The 19,105-nt window shown below is 55.0% G+C and overlaps 1 protein-coding gene and 1 long non-coding RNA gene across 7 annotated transcripts in view; one reads left to right on the forward strand and one right to left on the reverse strand.

The window, feature by feature from the left end:
• Positions 1 to 213: 213 nt before the first annotated feature.
• On the forward strand, positions 214 to 7,972 carry LOC110261432 (uncharacterized). 2 transcript variants are annotated; one of them, XR_014806745.1, is made up of 6 exons: positions 214 to 350; positions 1,645 to 1,715; positions 1,821 to 2,838; positions 3,097 to 3,393; positions 4,925 to 5,013; positions 6,340 to 7,972. It is a non-coding gene; the product is annotated as an uncharacterized LOC110261432 (long non-coding RNA). The 2 variants fall into 2 exon arrangements; XR_002345515.2 differs by having other exon boundaries at positions 1,821 to 2,011; positions 3,079 to 3,393.
• Positions 6,315 to 19,105, reverse strand: part of RDH13 (retinol dehydrogenase 13) — a 40,328-nt gene continuing 27,537 nt past the window's right edge. For 2 of the 5 annotated variants that reach the window (XM_084962129.1, XM_021094989.2), the window contains exons 2-7: positions 18,216 to 18,334; positions 15,983 to 16,138; positions 12,147 to 12,251; positions 10,969 to 11,181; positions 8,525 to 8,626; positions 6,315 to 7,273 (exon numbers count right to left, since the gene is read on the reverse strand). In XM_084962129.1, the coding sequence (XP_084818255.1) occupies positions 7,029 to 7,273; positions 8,525 to 8,626; positions 10,969 to 11,181; positions 12,147 to 12,210 (624 nt within the window). In that variant the 5' untranslated portion in view covers positions 12,211 to 12,251; positions 15,983 to 16,138; positions 18,216 to 18,334 and the 3' untranslated portion in view covers positions 6,315 to 7,028. Of the gene's footprint in view, positions 7,274 to 8,524; positions 8,627 to 10,968; positions 11,182 to 12,146; positions 12,295 to 13,205; positions 13,262 to 15,982; positions 16,139 to 18,215; positions 18,335 to 19,105 lie in introns of those variants that run through there. The other 3 variants (XM_084962131.1, XM_084962130.1, XM_084962132.1) reach the window with 2 other exon arrangements.

Genomic DNA, 19,105 nt, shown 5'->3' on the forward strand with positions numbered 1-19,105 from the left:
CAGCACGGGGCTTTCGGTGGAAATGGGGGGGTCTCGAGATTTTCGGGTTTGTCCACACAAATGACCCTATCCCACGTCTCCGTTGGGTCCCAGGATTTCCGGCGTTTCTTCCCTAGGAAATCAGCTGCCCTGCGCAGGGCGCCTGCGCTGTTTCCATGACGACCCGTCTCCCAGCCCTGGGCCTTTCAGCTGCTCCCCATCCCAGTTAACCCCAGATGAGAACCAGCCATCACAGCCCACGGAGCCCTGGTAACCGGCTCCACCTGATCGGCCCTCCATGCGCAGCTCCTGACGCTTGCAGCCCCCGACAGGGATCTGGATCCGCTCCCGTCAGCAGTTCTCAACTGAAGGTGACTTTTCCATCCCCGGGGACCTCTGGCAATGTCTGTGGACAGTTCGGGTGGTCACTCTGGGAGGGCAGGTGCTCCTGGCATCTGGTGAGTAGCGGCCTAGGGTGCTGGCCGATATCCTACGGTGGGCAGGCCGGCCCCGCGCCCCACGGGCACATCCAGCCCCCGAGGGTAGCTGCGCTGGTGCTGGCAAACTCTGGGACCTCTGGGCAGTCCCTGGGGCGGGGGTGTGTGTGGGAGGCTGTCCTGGGTTCTAAGATGAACACATGACCTGAGATTACCCAATTTGACCAAGAGAAGTGCTTCTCTCTCCTCACAGGGCAAGCGCCCTAGTTGGCTCTGGCTGTTGGCTTGTGACCCCAAAGAGACCCTATGAGTTTGCTCCGGCTGCTGTCACAAATGACCTTCTCCTTGGTGGCTTAGAACATAAATGTATTCTCTCACAGTTTCAGGGAACAGAAGTCCACATTCCAGGGACCAGGGGACCTCACACCCTCCAGAGGCTCTGGGGGAGAGGCAGTTCCTTGCTTTTTGCAGGTTGAGGGTGCGGGGTGCACAGCCATTCCTGTCTCCGCCCTCTGCCTTCACAGAGTCCCCTCCTCTGCTGTCTCTGTGCCTTCTAAAGACACTTGTCCTTGGATAGAAGGTCCACCTGAATGTTCTGGGACAAGCTTGTCTGGAGAGCCTTGGTTGCATCTGCAAAGCACATTTTTCCCACGCTAGCTCACAGGCACCACCCTGGGGGCTAGGATTGGGACCTGCCTCTTTTTTTTTTTTTTTTTTTTTTTTTGTCTTTTTTAGGGCCGCACCTGTGGCATATGGAGGTTCCCAGGCTAGGGGTCAAATCGGAGCTGTAGCCACTGGCCTACACCACAGCCACAGCAACGCCAAATTGGAGCCACTTCTGAGACCTAGACCACAGCTCATGGCAACACCAGATCCTTAACCCACTGAGGGAGGCCAGGGGTCGATCGATCGAACCTGCGTCCTCATGGATGCTGGTCAGATTTGTTTCTGCTGAGCCAGGACAGGACCTCCTGGGCCTGCTTATTGAGGGGTGAGAACACCTTCTAGCCTGATGCAGAGACCCAGCCGGGCGGGGTTGGCAGGGGGCAGGGGTGAAGGCTTCACTCTGCCACGAGCCCAGCCCCTGAAGCATCAGCCGCTCACGCTGGGCCCCTGCTTCTGCTCAGTGACTTTGCCACCAACCCCCCCTCCCCCAGGCTTCTGCGGATTTGGGGTTTTGTTTTGCATGGTTGGCTTTCAGAGTCATTTTACCCTCTTCCACCTGTAGGAAGGGTTCGAGCCAGATTCGTGAACCACCTCAAAGCCCTCGGAGAAGTGGGCGGGGATTGTGCTGATGCTGTGAGTCGGCTGTGGTCCTCGGGGTGTCTGGGTTTCGGAAAGGAAGGGAAGGTTGGTTGTGGGGGCTTGTGGCGAGAACTAACCCCGCGCCGCTTTCCCCTACAGAATGGACACGTCCCCAGAGAGTCAGCTGTCCTCCTGGGCATTTAGACCTATAACGCTCCCCCCACCCTGAAAAAGACGGGGCTGTAGAAGCAGGCTCTAGATTCCAGCTCCTCTTCTTGCTAACACATCCCATGTTGGTTTTTTTTTGGTTGTTTTTTTGTCTTTTTGCAATTTCTTGGGCTGTTCCTGCAGCATACGGAGGTTCCCAGACTAGGGGTCTAATCGGAGCTGTAGCCACCAGCCTACGCCAGAGCCACAGCAACGCGGGATCTGAGCCGCGTCTGCGACCTACACCATAGCTCACGGCAACGCCGGATCGTTAACCCACTGAGCAAGGCCAGGGATCGAACCTGCAACCTCATGGTTCTTAGTTGGATTCGTTAACCACTGCGCCACGATGGGAACTCCCCAGGTTGTTTTTTAAAGTGGGAATTAATGATTTTAAAAAATCTGCTCTTTTCAGTTGATTAGCTTTTTTTTCCCCCAGTTGATTGGCTGGCAAGCAACACTGTTGAAGCTGATTTCGAAGCTGATTTTGATTCATTTAAGCAGAAAGGAGTTGATGGGAAGTATGTGAGGGCTGCTAAGGAGGCAGATTTGGAAAAAGACAGTGTGGTGGGCAGAGCAGTGCCCCCCCAAAAAGATGCCCACATCCCAATGCATGGAACCCATCACTTCACAAGGCAAAGGGGGGGATTTAAGGTGGGTGGTGGGATTCAGGCTTCTAACCAGCTGACTTGGAAGAGGGAAATGACCCCGCATACCTGGCGGGCCAAGTGTCCTTAAAAAGGGAGTTCTCGTTGTGGCTCTGTGGTTAATGAACCCGACTAGCACCCATGGGGACCCAGGCTCGATCCCTGGTCTCGCTCAGCAGGTCAACAATCCGGCGTTGCCATGAGCTGTGGTGTAGGTCACAGACGCAGCTTGGATCCTGTGTCGCTGTGGCTGCGGTGTAGGCCGGTGGCTACAGTTCCTATTGGACCCCTTGCCTGTGGTCCTTGGGGTTTCTTGGTTTCTAGCCTGGGAACCTCCATATGCTGTGGGTGTGGCCCTAAAGAGACCAAAAAAAGAGGGGAGGGGAGTTCCCGTCATGGCGCAGTGGTTAACGAATCCAACTAGGAACCATGAGGTTGCGGGTTCGGTCCCTGCCCCTGCTCAGTGGGTTAACGATCCGGCATTGCCATGAGCTGTGGTGTAGGTTGCAGATGCGGCTCGGATCCCGAGTTGCTGTGGCTCTGGCATAGGCCAGTGGCTACAGCTCTGATTCGACCCCTAGCCTGGGAACCTCCATATGCTGCGGGAGCAGCCCAAAGAAATAGCAAAAAGACAAAAAAAAAAAAAAAAAAAAAAAAAGAGGGGAGGGAAGTGGCAGAGGGCAACATGGAGAGGTGGTAGCCTGAGAAGGACCTGGCCTGCGGTTGCCACCCCTGCCAAGCCAAGCAGTGCAGGCGCCTCAGGAACTGGAATAAACAGCCAAATGGACCCTCCCTCGGAGCCTCCAGGAGGAATGAGCCCTGTTCGCGCCTTGATTTCAGCCTGGAGAGACCCCTTTCGGACTTGGACTCACAGAACTGTAAGAGGATACATGTGTATTGCTTAAACCACCCAGTTTGTGGTGACATGTCACCACAGCCATAGGCACTTGGTACAGATAGGAACTAGGGTTGTGCCCGGGAGGCAGGGACAAGGAGCCAGGGGAACATCCCTGGGGCTGCAGTCTTTGGACAAACCATTTAGCCCTGGAGTTGGTCCAGGGAGATGCAGATTCAGGAAGAGGGCCTGGGAATGTGAGAGTAACAGTGACAAATGCCTGTACAGAAGACAAATAGTACAACATTGTCAACTATAGTTTAATTAAAAAATAAATAAATTTAGGAGTTCCTGTTGTGACTCAGAGGGTTAAGAACCCAACATAGGAGTTCCCGTCAGGGCGCAGTGGTTAAAGAATCAGACTAGGAACCATGAGGTTGCAGGTTCGGTCCCTGCCCTTGCTCAGTGGGTTAACGATCCGGCGTTGCCATGAGCTGTGGTGTAGGTTGCAGATGTGGCTCGGATCCCGAGTTGCTGTGGCTCTGGCGTGGGCTGGCAGCTACAGCTCTAATTCGACCCCTCGCCTGGGAACCTCCATATGCCATGGGTGCAACTGTAAAAAATAATCATAATTTTTAAAAAGGAAAGACAAAGAAAATAAATAATAAGGATTTATTTGTATTACACCAGGAACTACATTCAGTATCTTGGATACTAAATACATAGAGTATAACCTATAATGGAAAATAATCTGAAATATACATATTACAGGTTTTTATGTATCATCTATTATAGGTTTACATATATGTATATAGATCACCTTACTGTAGACCTGAAACTAAAACAATATTGTAAATGAACTATAATTTAAAAATAAATTTATGCAGGTTGCATAGCACTGGAACTTGACTAGAGTCATGGCTCTACTGTCAGGGTTTTTCTGGGCTCCTTCTTCCATTGACTTAATTATGGTCTATGCCTTACAGAGCCCTAGTGCAACTATTTTGCAGAATAGCTTGGAGTTATTATAGCACACATTGAGACGTAGTTGTACTCCCCAGTAGATCGGAACTGACTCCAACAATAAACTTTGAGAATAAAGACAAAAATAAAAATAAATGTAAAGAAAAAGAAAACAGATAAGCAACAAGGATTTATTATATAACACCAGGAACTGTATTCAATATCTTAGAATAACCTGTAATGGAAAAAGCTGAACTGTGTATATTACAGTTTTATATATGTGAGTCACGTTGCTGTACACTTGAAACTAAAGCAAATCTGACAAGCATCCATGAGCACACATGTTCGATCCCTGGCCTTGCTCCGTGGGTTAAGGATCTGCTGTGGCTGTGGCGTAGGCCAGTGGCCACAGCTCTGATGCAACCCCTAGCCTGGGAACCTCCATATGCCACAGATGCGGCCCTAGAAAGCCAGAAAAAAAAAGAAATAAATCAAGCTAAGGAGACAGGGCAGCTATTCCAACACGTGACCTAGATTGGATCCTGGGCCAGGGTTGGGGGGTGGGGTTGCTATAAAGGGCACTGCTGTTGCTGAAATGTGAATGTCTACAGGTGAGACGGTGGACCCTAGCATTGTCGCTGCTGCCTTCCTGATCTGTCATGGCACTGTGGTTGTGGAAGAGGGGACCCCATCACCCCGGGTGAGTCCTGCACATGCACCTAGAGAACCTGGGGTTTGCACTTATCCCCAGCCCACCAGGGTCATACAAGCATATATATTGCTATGACAGGAGAGCTCTTAGGGGGCTCCCCCACAATTTTCACCTCCCAAGGTTCATACCCTGGCAGGAGTCCCCTCCTTTTCTGTGTTGCTGGATTGCTACGTTCTTCTAACCAACAGAACACAGCAAGCCCGTCTACACGGCTGTTGGCACGACGTGGTTTCTCCCACGTGTTGGACTAACGCTTCAGGTCCCATCTGGCTGTTCCTGGCCACGGGGGCCCCTCCAGGGTCCACCCAGAGCAGGGCAGCCAGCTCATCAGTGAGCACAGATGGGGCGGGAGTGCCCAGGATACCTGGTAACCTGATCTCGGGACTGACATCCCAACACCTTTGCCCTAGTCCCGTCTATTTGTTAGACGTTAGTCACTTGCCAAAAAAAAATTAAAAAGGAGTTCCCTTGTGGTGCAGTGGGTTAAGGACCCAGTGTTGTCACTACAGCAGGTCATTGCTGTGTTGTGGGTGCAACCCCCAGCCCAGGAACTTCCGCATGCCAAAAAAAAAAAAAGAAATAAAAATAAAAGGGAGTCCTTTGCTATGTCCAGCCCACTGTCGCAAAAGACCCGGGGGAGGCATCAATGGAGGTGTGATCCACGTGAGAGCTGCCTGCCAGGACCAGCTCCCACCTGATGTGGTCACAGAAAGAAAATTCGCTGTGTTTTTAAAGTGTTCCTCCTCCACCACTCCCCTCCCTCAGCACTGCTGGCGTTGGGCACAGGATCGCTAGCTGTCATTCTGGGTATTGTAGGATGATGGGCAGCAATGCCAGTGTCCACATCTATCTCAAATATTACCTTTGTTAATGTTAAAATGGTCTTTTTTATCTTGGGAGTTCCCTGGTGGCACAGGGGGTTAAGGATCTGGCATTGTCACGGCCGTGGCACAGGTTCATTCGCTGGCCCGGGACGTACCGCCTGCCCTGGGCGAGACAGACAGACAGATCTTGAGGACTGCGTTTTGCGGTGCTCCTCTCTTAGTTGTGCCCGAGCCAAGTGTCAGCCGGTTTCTAACACGGAAGGTGCCCAGACCTCAGGGACTGTTGCCATGTGAAAGGGAGGGGCACCTTTCATCCCTAAGTCTGGACTTGTGAGCGTTTGCTGTCCTGACAGCATTTAAACCAATAACCCAGCTTCCTAAATGCAGGAAATACAAGTTCTTTCTGTGCAGCTCATTGGCACTTCACACACACACAGCGCAGGAAAATAAAACCAGTGACTCAGCTAATGTTTTCATTTTTATTATTAAGGAGCAAGTTGGAGAGTCTATGGTTGAAGTCACCACAGGAACTGGAGAGGTCGTGACCCCAGCCATCCTGGCTCCGCAGAGGTTCCCCCGCCACGCCGCCCCCAGCGTCACTCGAATAACAAGGCCGGATCAGAGTCAGCCCGTTCCCGGCGGGGCATCGCTCGCCAGCGTCTGGCTCACGGCAGGTCCCGGGTGAGCGCCCACTGGGAAGGTGTGCGGCTGCCCTCGCCCGAGCCAGGCAAGAACTCGGGCACCGCCGTCCGATGAGGTAGTCGGGTTCCTTACTGCGCACAGCTCGCGGCTGGAGACGCCAAGGCTTGGAGCGGAGACGGAGGTGTCAAGGCCCCACCAGGAAGCATGAGCTCAAGCATCTGGCGGACAAATTGCCCACTGGCCGTAGTCCCCAACGCGGCCCACGCCAGACAGAGGTGACACCACCCTCCGAGGTTCCTGGTTTAGATTCCCGAGGGAAGCATCTGATGGCACAGCTCACCAGGCAGCCCCGGGTCAGGTGCCCACCTGTGGCCAGAAGGGAGCGATACTGCCACCTAGCGGGTGCTGCGGGCCTGGCAGCCAGCATTCCTTGGCCAATACTGCCACCTAGCGGGTGCGGCAAGCATGGCGGTCAACCTTGTTTGGGGGCTGCTCCGCCCTTGACCGTGACGCTGCCTCCCTGGTGGCTTTCAGGGGTTACTTGGGGAGGGGCTGTCCCCTTTCGGAGGCTCCAGAGGACAGTTCCAAGCCCACCAGGCGGGCACTTTCAGCCCAAAGCCTCTGGGCTACCTCCTCATCCTCAGCTTCGGGGGCCGGAGCCTTCTCTCTGAATCCATCAAAGTACTTGCCGGAGACGCTCTCCAGCTCCTCGGCCACGGCCAGGTACGTGCTGGGCTGGGCTGCCAGCTGGGGGCTCTTGACCAGCAGCCAGAAGATGGGCCCTGCAATCAACCCACAGCGAGATCAGTCCACATGGTTAGAGGGGGAGACAGAAGACCTTTCCCCATCTGCTGGCTGCTCAGCACCCACTGTGGTGGCAAGTTTCTCTGGGGTCCCACGGAGCTCAGCTCCAGGCCTCTGCCCACGGGGCTCCCTACAGCAGGCGTTCCCTTCCCTGACACTGCCCAGACAGATACTTCCACATGCAGGGACTAGCCTGAAAGCTGCCTCCCCCAGGAAGCCCCCCTGGCTTTTCCCAGACAACTGGAAGCTCCCCCTCCTCGAGGTCGGCCCCAGGTCCTCACCTCACCCCATCTCTAACTTCTGTGTAGTGAATGTCCCCGTGCCAGCCTCAGCTTGCGATCCTGGCTCCCCAGTCCCCACCTGTTAAATGTTTCCCAGGCTTATAAACCCTAGTGATATAGCTCGATTTATTCAGGCTAAATTTGGGCCAGGCACGGTGCTGGCCCTTTTAAAGGCGGTCTCCTCTCCTCGTCCCCCCTGTGGCCCTCACTCTGCAGATAAGGAAAGGGAGGCTCGGAGAGGGGTCCCTGCGCTGGGTGGCCCAGCTCGTCGGGAATGAAACTGGAGTCGCCCCGAGCCCAGCGAGACTCCAGAAGTCAGCTCCACGACCTCAGCGGGTCTGTCTGCCAGGGCTGTTCTGAGGCGAGCAGGCCGCAGAGACACACAGAAGTGACTCGGTACCGGGGGGAGATATGGGAGGTGTGGGGGGGGCAGAGCAAAGCCCGAGAGAGTCTGACACGGGGTTCACTTCACGTGGGACCGTGACTGCTAAGGGTGGTGAGACAGCAGGTCCAACACTATTTCTGGGGTGTCTGCGAGGGTGTGTGAGCAGAGGCGAGCCGCATTTGAATCGACAGGCCAAGGGCAACCTACCCCCCCTCCCCCGGGGGGCTGGGAGGACGGAAAGGAGGAGGGGGCGAGTTCCCTTTCTCCCTGCGCGGGGCCGGCCCTCCTGCCCTTAGACAGCGGGGCTCCGCCTGGGCCTCCCTCTGGCCTTTGGGGTTGGGCCGGAAGGACACCACCACCTTCCCCGAAGCTCTGGCTCGCAGATCGGACCGCAAGGCCTCTCGGCCTCCAGAGAGGCGTGAGCCAGTCCCCTGAGAAATCTCTAAATGGCGATACCCTCTGGTTCTGTGTCTCTGGAAAAGGGATGATTCTACAGAGGGAGGGCCCCCCAGCGGAGAGGGCCGGGGTGCAGCAAAGGGAGCCCAGGCCAGGAGGGGACTTACCGAGCGTGAAGCTGGAGAAGGCAGAATTGTGCATGCCCGTGTGTCTGCCCAGCTCGGTCCTGGCCACGCCAGGGTGCAGGGCATTGACCGTGACGCCCGTGCCTGGGGAGAGACGGGAAGAGTGGGAGAGGAAGGGAGGTCCACCCCTTTCCAGGAAGGCTGATGCTGCCCACGCTGGGCTCTGGGGCGCCCCTGGATCCACGTCACCTTCCTGGGCGGAAAGTGCCACATCTGTGGTTTCATCTTGCAGGGCAGCTGCTTCCCCAGTGCCCAGGGCAGAGCCTCTGAACCTGGGTGTGTGACGATCAGCTGGAGGGCTTGAGAAGCCCAGACAGCTGGGCTCCATGCCCCCGAGTCTGGAGCAGTGGGTCAGCACAGGGTCTGAGATGCCACAGTTAGGACAAGCACCCAGACTGCTGCTGGCCCGCAGACCCTCGCTGAGAAGCAAGAACAAAGGACAGATGCCTCGACCTCGGCACTATATCCCGTGCATTGTAAGATGTTCACCAGCATCCCTGGCCTCTGCCTGCTGGATGCCCGGAGCAACACCCAATCTGCCTCTGCTCCCCCAACAGACGGCCCAAAACATCTGCAGATATGGCACACGGTCCACTGGTCTAGAGCAGCAGAGGCTCAGATACCTGTGCAGGATGAGCAGAGCCAAGTGTGGTGATTGATTAGTGATGCCTGCCTCGGGCCCCAGCAGGGAGCATGGTGGTAAGTGTGCCCCACATCTGCCTGCTCTGCCCTGACTGTCTCAGGCTCAGAGCTAGAGGGAAGGGGAGGGACTCTGCTTTCCCCTCCCAGCTGTCCCGGGAGCTGTTCGCTTTCCTGTAATAAAAGACTTTGCTTGCTTGCTGCCTGTGTGTTCGCGAAGTCCAAGAACAAGAACCCGGATTCCAGTAACATCTTTCCGGCATCATCTTTTGGGGGCTCGTCTGGGATCTGACCCACTACACCATTGCTCACAAGTTCATTTGCAGGCTCCGTGAACAAGAACCCAGATTCCGGTAGCATCTTTCTGGTGTCATCTCTTGGGGGCTCGTCTGGGAATCCGGATCCAACACACCAGCACTTGTAAGCTAAGGCTTTGCAGTTTTTGCTTTTGAGGACCCCTCAGATTCGCCACGTGACTAACTTGGACTGTCCTGCCTCAAGGATTTAGAGATGGCCTTCACTTATGTGGGCAGGCATCAGCCAGAGATCTGGCAAACTTTAGGCCTTCTAAGCCTGTTAAAGTTATCCAATATGGAGTTCCCAGTGTAGCACAGTGGAAACGAACCCTACTAGGAACTGTAAGGTTGCCGGTTCAATCCCTGGCCTCGCTCAGTGGATTAAGGATCTGGTGTTGCCGTGAGCTGTGGTGTAGATCACAGATGCGGCTTGGATCCCCCGTGGCTGTGGCTGTGGTGTAGGCTGGTGGCTACAGCTCCGATTCGACCCCTAGCCTGCGAACCTCCATATGCTGCGGAAGCGGCCCTAAAGAGAAAGAAAAAAAAAAAGTTACTCAATAGGTGGACGCCCTTCTTCTCAGTGCTGATACTGAAGAACAGCGTAAGGATGGGTCTGGGTCCCTGCAAGATCGCCGGCAGCAGGCTCATAGGATGTCCGATCCAGCTCCAGCCTTTGGAGCCGCCCTCTGGAACTGGTTTGCTCAACAGAGCTGTCACCGTGACCTTGATCCTTTTATTTGGACCCTGTACAGTTAACTACTTCTCGCTTCATTACATCCCAACAGAAAGCCGTCAAGCTTCAAATGGTGAGGAAGGGGTGCCCAATGGAACGTATCGAAGCCCACCCGACTGTCCCGTGAGCGGAGACCTAACTGCTTTCCCCGGACAACGCCCCTTTGCAGCAGGAGGCAGTCAGAGCGGTTGTCACCCCTTTTCCACCCCGCAGTGAGAGTCTCCAGCTCCAGAGGAGGGATTGAGGCAGAATCCTAACTCAGGTCGTCTGCAGGAGCACGGGCTTCGATGCCGCCTTTGCTGTGGCCGTTGATGAACGCGTGCAGCTTCAGGGCTCCAGGGAGAAACGTCCCCGCAGGCCCTGTTAACTCTGGGGAGTGTCCCTACGCCCAGATGGACATTCACCTCTACCCGCTCCTCAGCCGATAGAGAAGGAACGAGAGGAATGGGGACTCGAGTCTATGCAAAGAGAAGGGCAACGAAGCCATGAGATTTACGGGGCATTTCCGGCCCTCAGACCCCTATTGGCCAAGGACTGATACAGGTAACGAGGTGAGGCCGAGGGGAGAAAACCACATCCTTCTGGACCCCACCTTGGTGCCCCCCCATCTTGAAAGGATAAAAACCCCTACAGGACAGTAGAGAGAGGGGGCTCTTCTCCGCCCTCCCAGGTGTCCTGGGAGGTGTTTGCTTGCAAAAAAAAAATAATAAATAAATAAATAAGGGGAAGGGGAGACGAGCGAGGCTCAGCGCACACACCTTGCAGCCGCCGGCTCAGTTCCATGGAGAAGAGGACCAGCGCCAGCTTACTCTGGCAGTAGGCTGCCTTTGTGTCGTACTTCCTCTTTTCCCAGTTCAGGTCGTCAAAGTCGATGTGCCCAGCAACGTGGGCCAAGGACGAGAGGTTGATGATTCGAGAGGGGGCAGAGGCTTTCAGCTTGTCCAGCAGCAAGTTGGTCAAAAGAAAGTGACCTGCGGGAAGGAAAAAGAAATTGTACTGAATTCTGGCCATGTGCCCAGGACCACACTGCGAACATCCCCGTGTGTCATCCTCCCAATAACCCACCCAGCTTCCTCAACAGGGTCCAGCTTTGCCCCCCAGGGGCCACTGGGCAGTATGGAGACGGCGTTGATCATCCTGCGGGCGGCACGATGAGGGCGGACGGGGTACTGCTGCCACCTAGTGGGTGGAGGCAGGGATGCTGCTAAAATCCCACAGTGCACGAGATGGTGCCCACGACAGAGAACGCCCCCGCCCCAGATGTCAAGCCCTGCGACAACCCTCTATGAGGTCAGCTGGAGAAGAGAAGGGCTTCTGTCTCCAGAGAGCCTTTCTCCATTTCTTCCCCGGTGATAGAATGTTTGCTGCTGCAAGAGACGGTCCAGGGAAGGACTACATTTCCCAGAGCCCCATGTGGCTCCACCAGGTCATGTGACAGAGCCCCAGCCAATAGGGGTGAAGGGTGGTAACACCTGCGTTATGGGTTGAATTGTGCCCCCCGCAACCCCACTAAAAATAGGTTGAGGTCCTACAACCTCAGAGTGTGACTGTGTTTGGGGACAGGGGCTCTAGAGAGGTGATCAGGTTAAATGAGGTCATTAGGATGAACCCGAGTCCTCTAAGACTGGGGGCCACCCGAGATCCATGTGCCTCGCCCTTACTAATGGACTCCAGCTGTATTCAGGGCGACAGCGGATATCCTGACACGCTGGGTGAAGGACAGACAAACGAAGGGACCCAAGGCCGAGAGGCTGAGGGAGGGTCTGAAGGACGGAAGGTCCAACGATGAACAGGTGACTCCCTGAGCCACTGGGTGACCCCACCCACGGCCGCCTGGCCACCCTGGAGATGGGGGGAAGGGCCCCTCCTCCTGGAGCCTGTGTCTGACTCATGCACCCCCCTTCCCCTGCTCACACCCCAGGCCGATGCCACTCACCCAGGTAGTTAACGCCAAGCTGCATCTCAAAGCCATCCTCCGTGGTCCAGTGGGGGCACCGCATCACGGCAGCGTTGTTGATCAGGACGTGCAGGTGCTCCTCCTCTGGAAGACAGGCGTGGGGACAGCGTGTGACTCAGGTTCCCCTCTGTAAAAGGGGTAATGATAGAACCGGCCGGGCGGAAGGCTTAATGAGTATTCATTCAACAGTATCTTCTGCAACCTCAGTGTCCATCCAGTGACAGGAATGGACGAAGATGCGCTACATACATACAACAGACACAGCCATAAAAAAGGGAGACTGGAGTTCCCGCTGTGGCGCCATGGGATGGATGGTGTCTTTGCAGCACCAGGACACAGGTTCGACCCCCTGGGCCAGCACAGTGGATTAAAAGATGCAGCACTCCCACAGCGGTGGCATCGATCATACCTGCAGCTCAGATCTGACCCCTGGCCTGTGAATTTCCTATGCCGTGGGGTGGCCAAAAAAGAAAGGGAAAAAAAAAAAAAAAAACACCCAGAAAATGCCATCTGTAGCAACATGGATGGGCCTAGAAATGATTGTACTAAATGAAATTAGAAAAAGACAAATAACCATGGAATCGTTTATATGCGGAACCTTAATAAATCGCACAATTTATTGCCAAAACAAAGAGAGACTCGGAGATGTAGAGAACAAACTTACGGTTACCAAAGGGGGAGATGAATCAGGAGTCTGGGATTAGCAGATACAAACTACCCTATAGAAAACAGAATCAACAAGGACCTACTGTATATGGAGTTCCCGTTGTGGTGCAGTAGTTAACGAACCCGACTAGGAACCATGAGGTTGCAGGTTCGATCCCCGGCCTCACTCAGTGGGTTAAGGATCCAGCGTTGCCGTGAGCTGCGATGTAGGTCGAAGACACGGCTCGGATCCCCCGTGGCTGTGGCTCTGGCGTAGGCCAGTGGCTCCAGCTCCAATTAGACCCCTAGCCTGGGAACCTCCATATGCCGCAGGAGCGGCCCTAGAAATGGCAAAAAGACAAAAAAAAAAAAAAACAAAAAACAAGGACCTACTGTATATACAGCACAGGAAACTCTACTGCATATCTTGTAATAACCTATAATGGAAAAGAATCTGAAAAATAGGTTAACAGACAGATAATGTATAACTGAATCGCTACTGTACACCTAAAACCAAAACAACATTGTTAAATCAACTCTACTTCAATTTAAAAAAAAAAAAGCGTTTTTTTTGGCTTTTTAGGGCCGCATCCACGGCATATGGAGGTTCCCAGGCTAGGGGTCGAATCAGAGCTGTAGCCGTTAGCCTACACCACAGCCGCAGCGACACCGGATCCGAGCCGCATCTGTGACCTACACCACAGCTCATGGCAACGCCAGATCCTTAACCCACTGATCGAGGCCAGGGATTGAACCCACATCCTCATGGATACCAGCCATGACAGGAACTCCAACTTCAATAAAAATTTTTAAAAAGCCAAGTATTTTCTTTTTTTTTTTTTTTTGTCTTTTGTCTTTTTGTTGTTGTTGTTGCTATTTCTTGGGCCACTCCCGCGGCATATGGAGGTTCCCAGGCTAGGGGTTGAATCGGAGCTGTAGCCACCGGCCTATGCCAGAGCCACAGCAACGTGGGATCCGAGCCGCATCTGTGACCTACACCACAGCTCACGGCAACGCCCGATCGTTAACCCACTGAGCAAGGGCAGGGACTGAACCCGTAACCTCATGGTTCCTAGTCGGATTCGTTAACCACTGCGCCACGACGGGAACTCCAAAGCCAAGTATTTTCTAAGCACCTCCTACTGGGCACAGACAAACCCCAAGAGTCCAGGGCGGCTGGGAGCCGAGCCCACAGCGCCCTGCGTGGAGGGAGTTCTCCAGTGAGACAAGCTGGGAAGGAAGCAGACAGGGGCCTCGACCGAGAAAACCGTGGCGAGGGCGGTGGGGCCCCTGTCTCGGACGATGCAGGCTGACCCCCGAGACAGAACAGCTGCTGAGACCCCACACGTAGGGGCACCTGTGTGCGAGGGGCTGTGTGTCCGGGGGCACCCACTAGCAATGAAAGCCTGGAAGCAAGTCAAATGGCCATGCACAGCCAACCGTCAGAGTCACACACCGCAATGCAACGCAATACAACGCAGCCACAACAAGGAAGGGAAGCGTTCCCATCAGCAACCAGCAGAAACGAATCCAGCTAGTATCCATGAGGACACAGGTTCGATCCCTGGCCTCGCTCAGTGGGTTAAGGATCCCGCGTTGCCGTGGCTGTGGTGTAGGTCGGTGGCTACAGCTCCGATTCGACCCCTGGCCTGGGAGCCTCCACATGGTGCGGGTGCGGCCCTGAAAAAAAAAAAAAAAAGAAAGAAAGAAAGAAAAGGGAAGACCTCCAAGAGGGAGAACCCAGGAGAAAAAGCAGAGGGCAGCACTGGATGTGTCACAGGCTCCACTGGGTACAAAACACCAAGGGGGTGTTCCCGCTGTGTGGCTCAGTGGGCTAAGGACTTGACTGGTCTCATTGGCGAGGATGTAGGTTCGATCCCCGGCCCCACTCAGTGGGTTAAGGATCCAGCGTGGCTGTGGCTGTGTTGGAGGCCGGCAGCTACAGCTCTGATTCGACCCCTGGCCCAGGAACCCCCATACGCCGTGGCTGCATAAACAGCCCAGAGGGCCAGGAGGCGAAGCACTGCACACATGTGGGGTTGGCACCCAGGGAGTCAGTGGCAGGCGTGCTATAACCCCCTTCGCACTTTCTGGAAGCATTCATTCCGATTCGGAAAAAAAATTAAAAAATACACAAGCGGTTCCGAGCCCACAGGGCAGGAAGCGAAAAGAGCGAGTCATGCGTGGATGTGACAGAAGTGCAGAAAAATGCCAGCCTGAGCCCTGGATTTGCAAAAAGAAACACCCGGCAAGGAACGCGGGCGTTGCAGGTGCTGCACCCTGGGCCTCTAGGGCCTCCGTCGGTCACCTCAGGTCACCGGCCCGGACTCAGCAGAGCCCGAGTCCAACGCACGTGTGTCCCCAGTGTCACCCAAGAGGCAGACGGGCTCAGGAAATGCTGGGTGAGTCAGCGTTTCCACCCCTTGTCACCTCATCAGAGCCACCTCCGCCTCCGCCTCCTGCGGGATCCAAGCTCCCTCAGAAGGACTTAGGTTTCCTTGAGCGGGAATCAGTCACCCTTTTCTGTAAAGGACCAGCGAGTGAATACTGTTGGCTTTGCAGGCGACACGGTCTGACTCTGCTCAGCTCCGCCCTCGTGGGCCTAAAGCTGCCGGAAATACATAAGCCAATGGGCTGTGCATTTGCCCAATAAAGTCCAATAAGACTTTACTTATGGAAAGGAAAAGCTGAATTCCATTTAACGGTGTCATGAAATAGCATTTTTTCCCCCTTGCCATTGAAACATGTACAGTAAGTCAATGTGAAAATGTCAGCAAAGAATGTAAAATCTTCACCCATTGGCTGTATGAAAACAGGCAGCATGGAGTTCCCATTGTGGCTCAGTGGGCTAAGAACCTGACTAGCATCCACGAGGACACAGGTTCGATCCCTGGCCTCACTCAGTGGGTCAGGGATCGGGCGTTGCCAGGAGCTGTGGTGTAGGTCACAGACATGGCTCGGATCCTGCGTGGCTGGGGCTGTGGTGTAGGCCGGCAGCTGCAGCTCCAATTCGACCCCTCGCCTGGGAACCTCCACGCCGCGGGTGCAGACGTAAAAAGAAAAAGAAAACAGCTGCCAACGGCACCCAGCTCCAGGACCCGCCTGTTGTAATCAGTGCCCCGAGCCTGGCAGCCCAGGTGCCGGCCCCACAGGTGCATCCTCCCTCCTACCTTCGTTGATCTTGGCTGCAAACTCTCGGACGGACGTCAGGGAGGCCAAGTCCAGGTGCCGGGCGCTGACGCGGTGATTCAGGGTTTCCCCGCGAATGTCCTTGGCCGCCGCCTCACACTTCTCCAGGTCTCGGCAGGCCAGAATGATGTTGCCTCCTGCAACAGCCACACCAGAAAAAAAAACTTAAAAAAGAAAGATCCACTCCCAAGTACAGGTACCCAAGACAAATGAAAGCACGAGTCCACGCAAAAATGTGTACCCAGGAAGTTCCTGCTGCGGCTCAGCAGAAACGAATCTGACGAGCAGCCAAGAGGACGCAGGTTCAATCCCCAGCCTCGCTCCGTGGGTTAAGGATCTGGCATTGCCATGAGCTGTGGTGTAGGTCGCAGACTCGGCTTGGATCTGGCATTGCTGTGGCTGTGGTATAGGCCAGGCAGCTGTAACTCTGATTTGACTGCTGGCCTGGGAACCTCCATATGCTGCAGGTGCAGCCCTAAAAAAAAAAAAAAAAAAAAAAATCTGCAGTTCCCGTCGTGGCGCAGCAAAAACAAATCTGACTAGGAGGAGTTCCCGTCGTGGCGCAGTGGTTAACGAATCCAACTAAGAACCATGAGGCTGAGGGTTTGGTCCCTGCCCTTGCTCAGTGGGTTAAGGATCTGGCGTTGCCGTGAGCTGTGGTGTGGGTTGCAGACTCGGCTCGGATCCTGTGTTGCTGTGGCTCTGGCGTAGGCCAGTGGCTACAGCTCCGATTCGACCCCTAGCCAGGGAACCTCCATATGCCTCGGGAGCGGCCCAAAGAAATAGCAAAAAGACAAAAAAAAAAAAAAAAAAATCTGACTAGGAACCATGAGGTTGCAGGTTTGATCCCCAGCCTCGCTCAGTGGGCTGAGGATCTGGCGTTGCCATGAGCTTTGGTGTAGGTCGCAGATGCAGCTCGGATCTGGCATTGCTGTGGGCTGTGGTGTAGGCCAGCAGCTCCAGCTCCGACTTGACCCCTAGCCTGGAAACCTCCATATGCCACGAGTGCAGCCCTCAAAAGACAAAAAAAAAAAAATTAGAAAAGTGAGAAGAAACACAGATGGAGGGGGCTGGGCTGCCCGTGCAGATCTATGCAGCTCATCTCCCCCAGCGGACCCAGCTGCCTCCCACCCGCCTGGCTGCCCCTACACAGGCTGCAGCAGAACCCACCCTGTCCCAGATTTGTCTGTCCCCCCAGAGGCAGCCCAGCCCTCAGGACAGCGGCGGGGGCGCCGGCCCATCCCCCCCCCTCCTCTTTTCCTAAAAGGAGCACCTGCGTGTGCCAAGGACATTCCTCCTCCAGAACCCCAGTATGACCAAGAGAAAAACATCACCCAAACCCAAATCAAAGGGTGTTCTGCAAAACGCCAGGCCAGGAAGCCTGCCAGGGCCTGGAGCCGGTCTTGACCCGCAACCTCTGACCCAGGCCCCGATCCAGCCATTAGGACTGAGTCCCACTGCAGCAGGCAAGAGGGAGGCCAATGCAAAGAGAAAAAGCAAAAGCAAAAATTGTGAGGGGGTGGGGAATAAGGGAGCTCCCGTCGTGGCTCAGCAGAAAGGAACCGACTAGCATCCATGAGGATGTAGGTTCAGTCCTTGGCCTCACTCTGTGGGTTAAAGATCTGGTGTTGCTGTGAGCTGTGGTGTAGGTCACAGACACGGCTTGGATCTGGAGTTGGTGTTTCTGTGGCTGTGGTGTAGGCCAGCGGCTTTCAGCTCCGATTCGACCCCTAGTCTGGGAACTTCCATGTGCCGCGGCTGCGGCCCTAAGAAGACAAAAAAAGAATTGCCAAACGTCCTCAGCCTCCTTGGAGACCCTGAACCCGCCTTCCCCTCTTCCAGGGTCACGAGGCTGTGGGGTTTAAGCTGGCCTGAGTCTGTTCCTGCTACTTGCAACCCGAAGAATTGGATGCCTTAAAATCCCCCAGAGGAGACGCTGCTGTGGTGCAACCAGATCGCGGAGTCTCTGGAGCTCTGGGACGAGGGTTTGATCCCCAGCCGGGCACCATGGGTGAGGATCTGGCCTTGCTGCAGCCACGGTGTGCGTTGCCAACTACGGCTGGGATTGGATCCCTGGCCCCAGAACACCCTAAGCTGCAGGGAGGCCAAAAAAGGAAAGGAAAAGAAAAAAATCCTCCAGGAAACCCAACCATCCACAGCAGACCTCGCGCCCCGAGCCTCAGGGGCAGAAGCAGGCATCCGTCCGGACCTCACCTCTCTTGGCCAGCTCCAGGGCCGTCTGCTTCCCGATGCCCGTGTTGGCACCTGTCACAATGACAGTCTTCCCGGGAATGGTGGCCTTGCTGGGACAAGCCCCTCCAGCAACAAAGTCCCTGAAGGTTGAGAAACAGCAGGTCGGTTCCATTGGCCTGGCCTCTGTCACCGCAGGCGCCCCGACTGCGCGCCTCTCAGGCAGCGACCTGACGGCAGCCAGCCTGTGTTCCCCCAACGGAGAGATGCCAATGACAGCACATAACTGCCTGGGACGCTGTCCTGTTACGGGGAAAGGACCCGCCCTGGCCTGGCGTCAGGGAGCCTCCAGAACGTTACCATTGTCACTTGATAAAGGGCCCCTGTTCCACGTCACCACAAGCTGGCGGGTTAAAACCACAAAGGTTTTCTCCTGCAGTCTGCGGGTCAGGGTCCAAAATGCGTCTCGCTGGGATAAAATCAGAGTGTCGGGGAGTTCCCACTGTGGCTCAGCAGGTAAAGAACACGACACAGTACGGAGCTCCCGTCGTGGCGCAGTGGTTAATGAATCCGACTAGGAACCATGAGGTTGCGGGTTTGATCCCTGGCCTTGCTCAGTGGGTTAAGAATCTGGCGTTGCCATGAGCTGTGGTGTAGGTTGCAGACGCGTCTCGGATCCGGTGCTGCTGTGGCTCTGGCATAGGCTGGTGGCTACAGCTCCAATTAGACTCCTAGCCTGGGAACCTCCACATGCTGCAGGAGCGGCCCTAGAAAAGGCAAGAAGATGAAAAAAAAAAAAAAAATCAGGGTGTGGCAGAACTGTGTTCCTCTGGGAGCTCCAAGGGAGAACGGTTCCTGTGCCTTTTCCAGATTCTAGGGGCCTCCTGGCTGCTTCCTCATCTTCAAAGTCACCA

Source organism: Sus scrofa, chromosome 6 (assembly GCF_054392235.1).
Source record: "Sus scrofa isolate SSC_HxYL_T2T_F1_AM1 chromosome 6, Sscrofa_HxYL_maternal_Yorkshire_Landrace_v2.0, whole genome shotgun sequence".
In the NCBI taxonomy this organism is placed as follows: Eukaryota; Metazoa; Chordata; class Mammalia; order Artiodactyla; family Suidae; genus Sus; species Sus scrofa.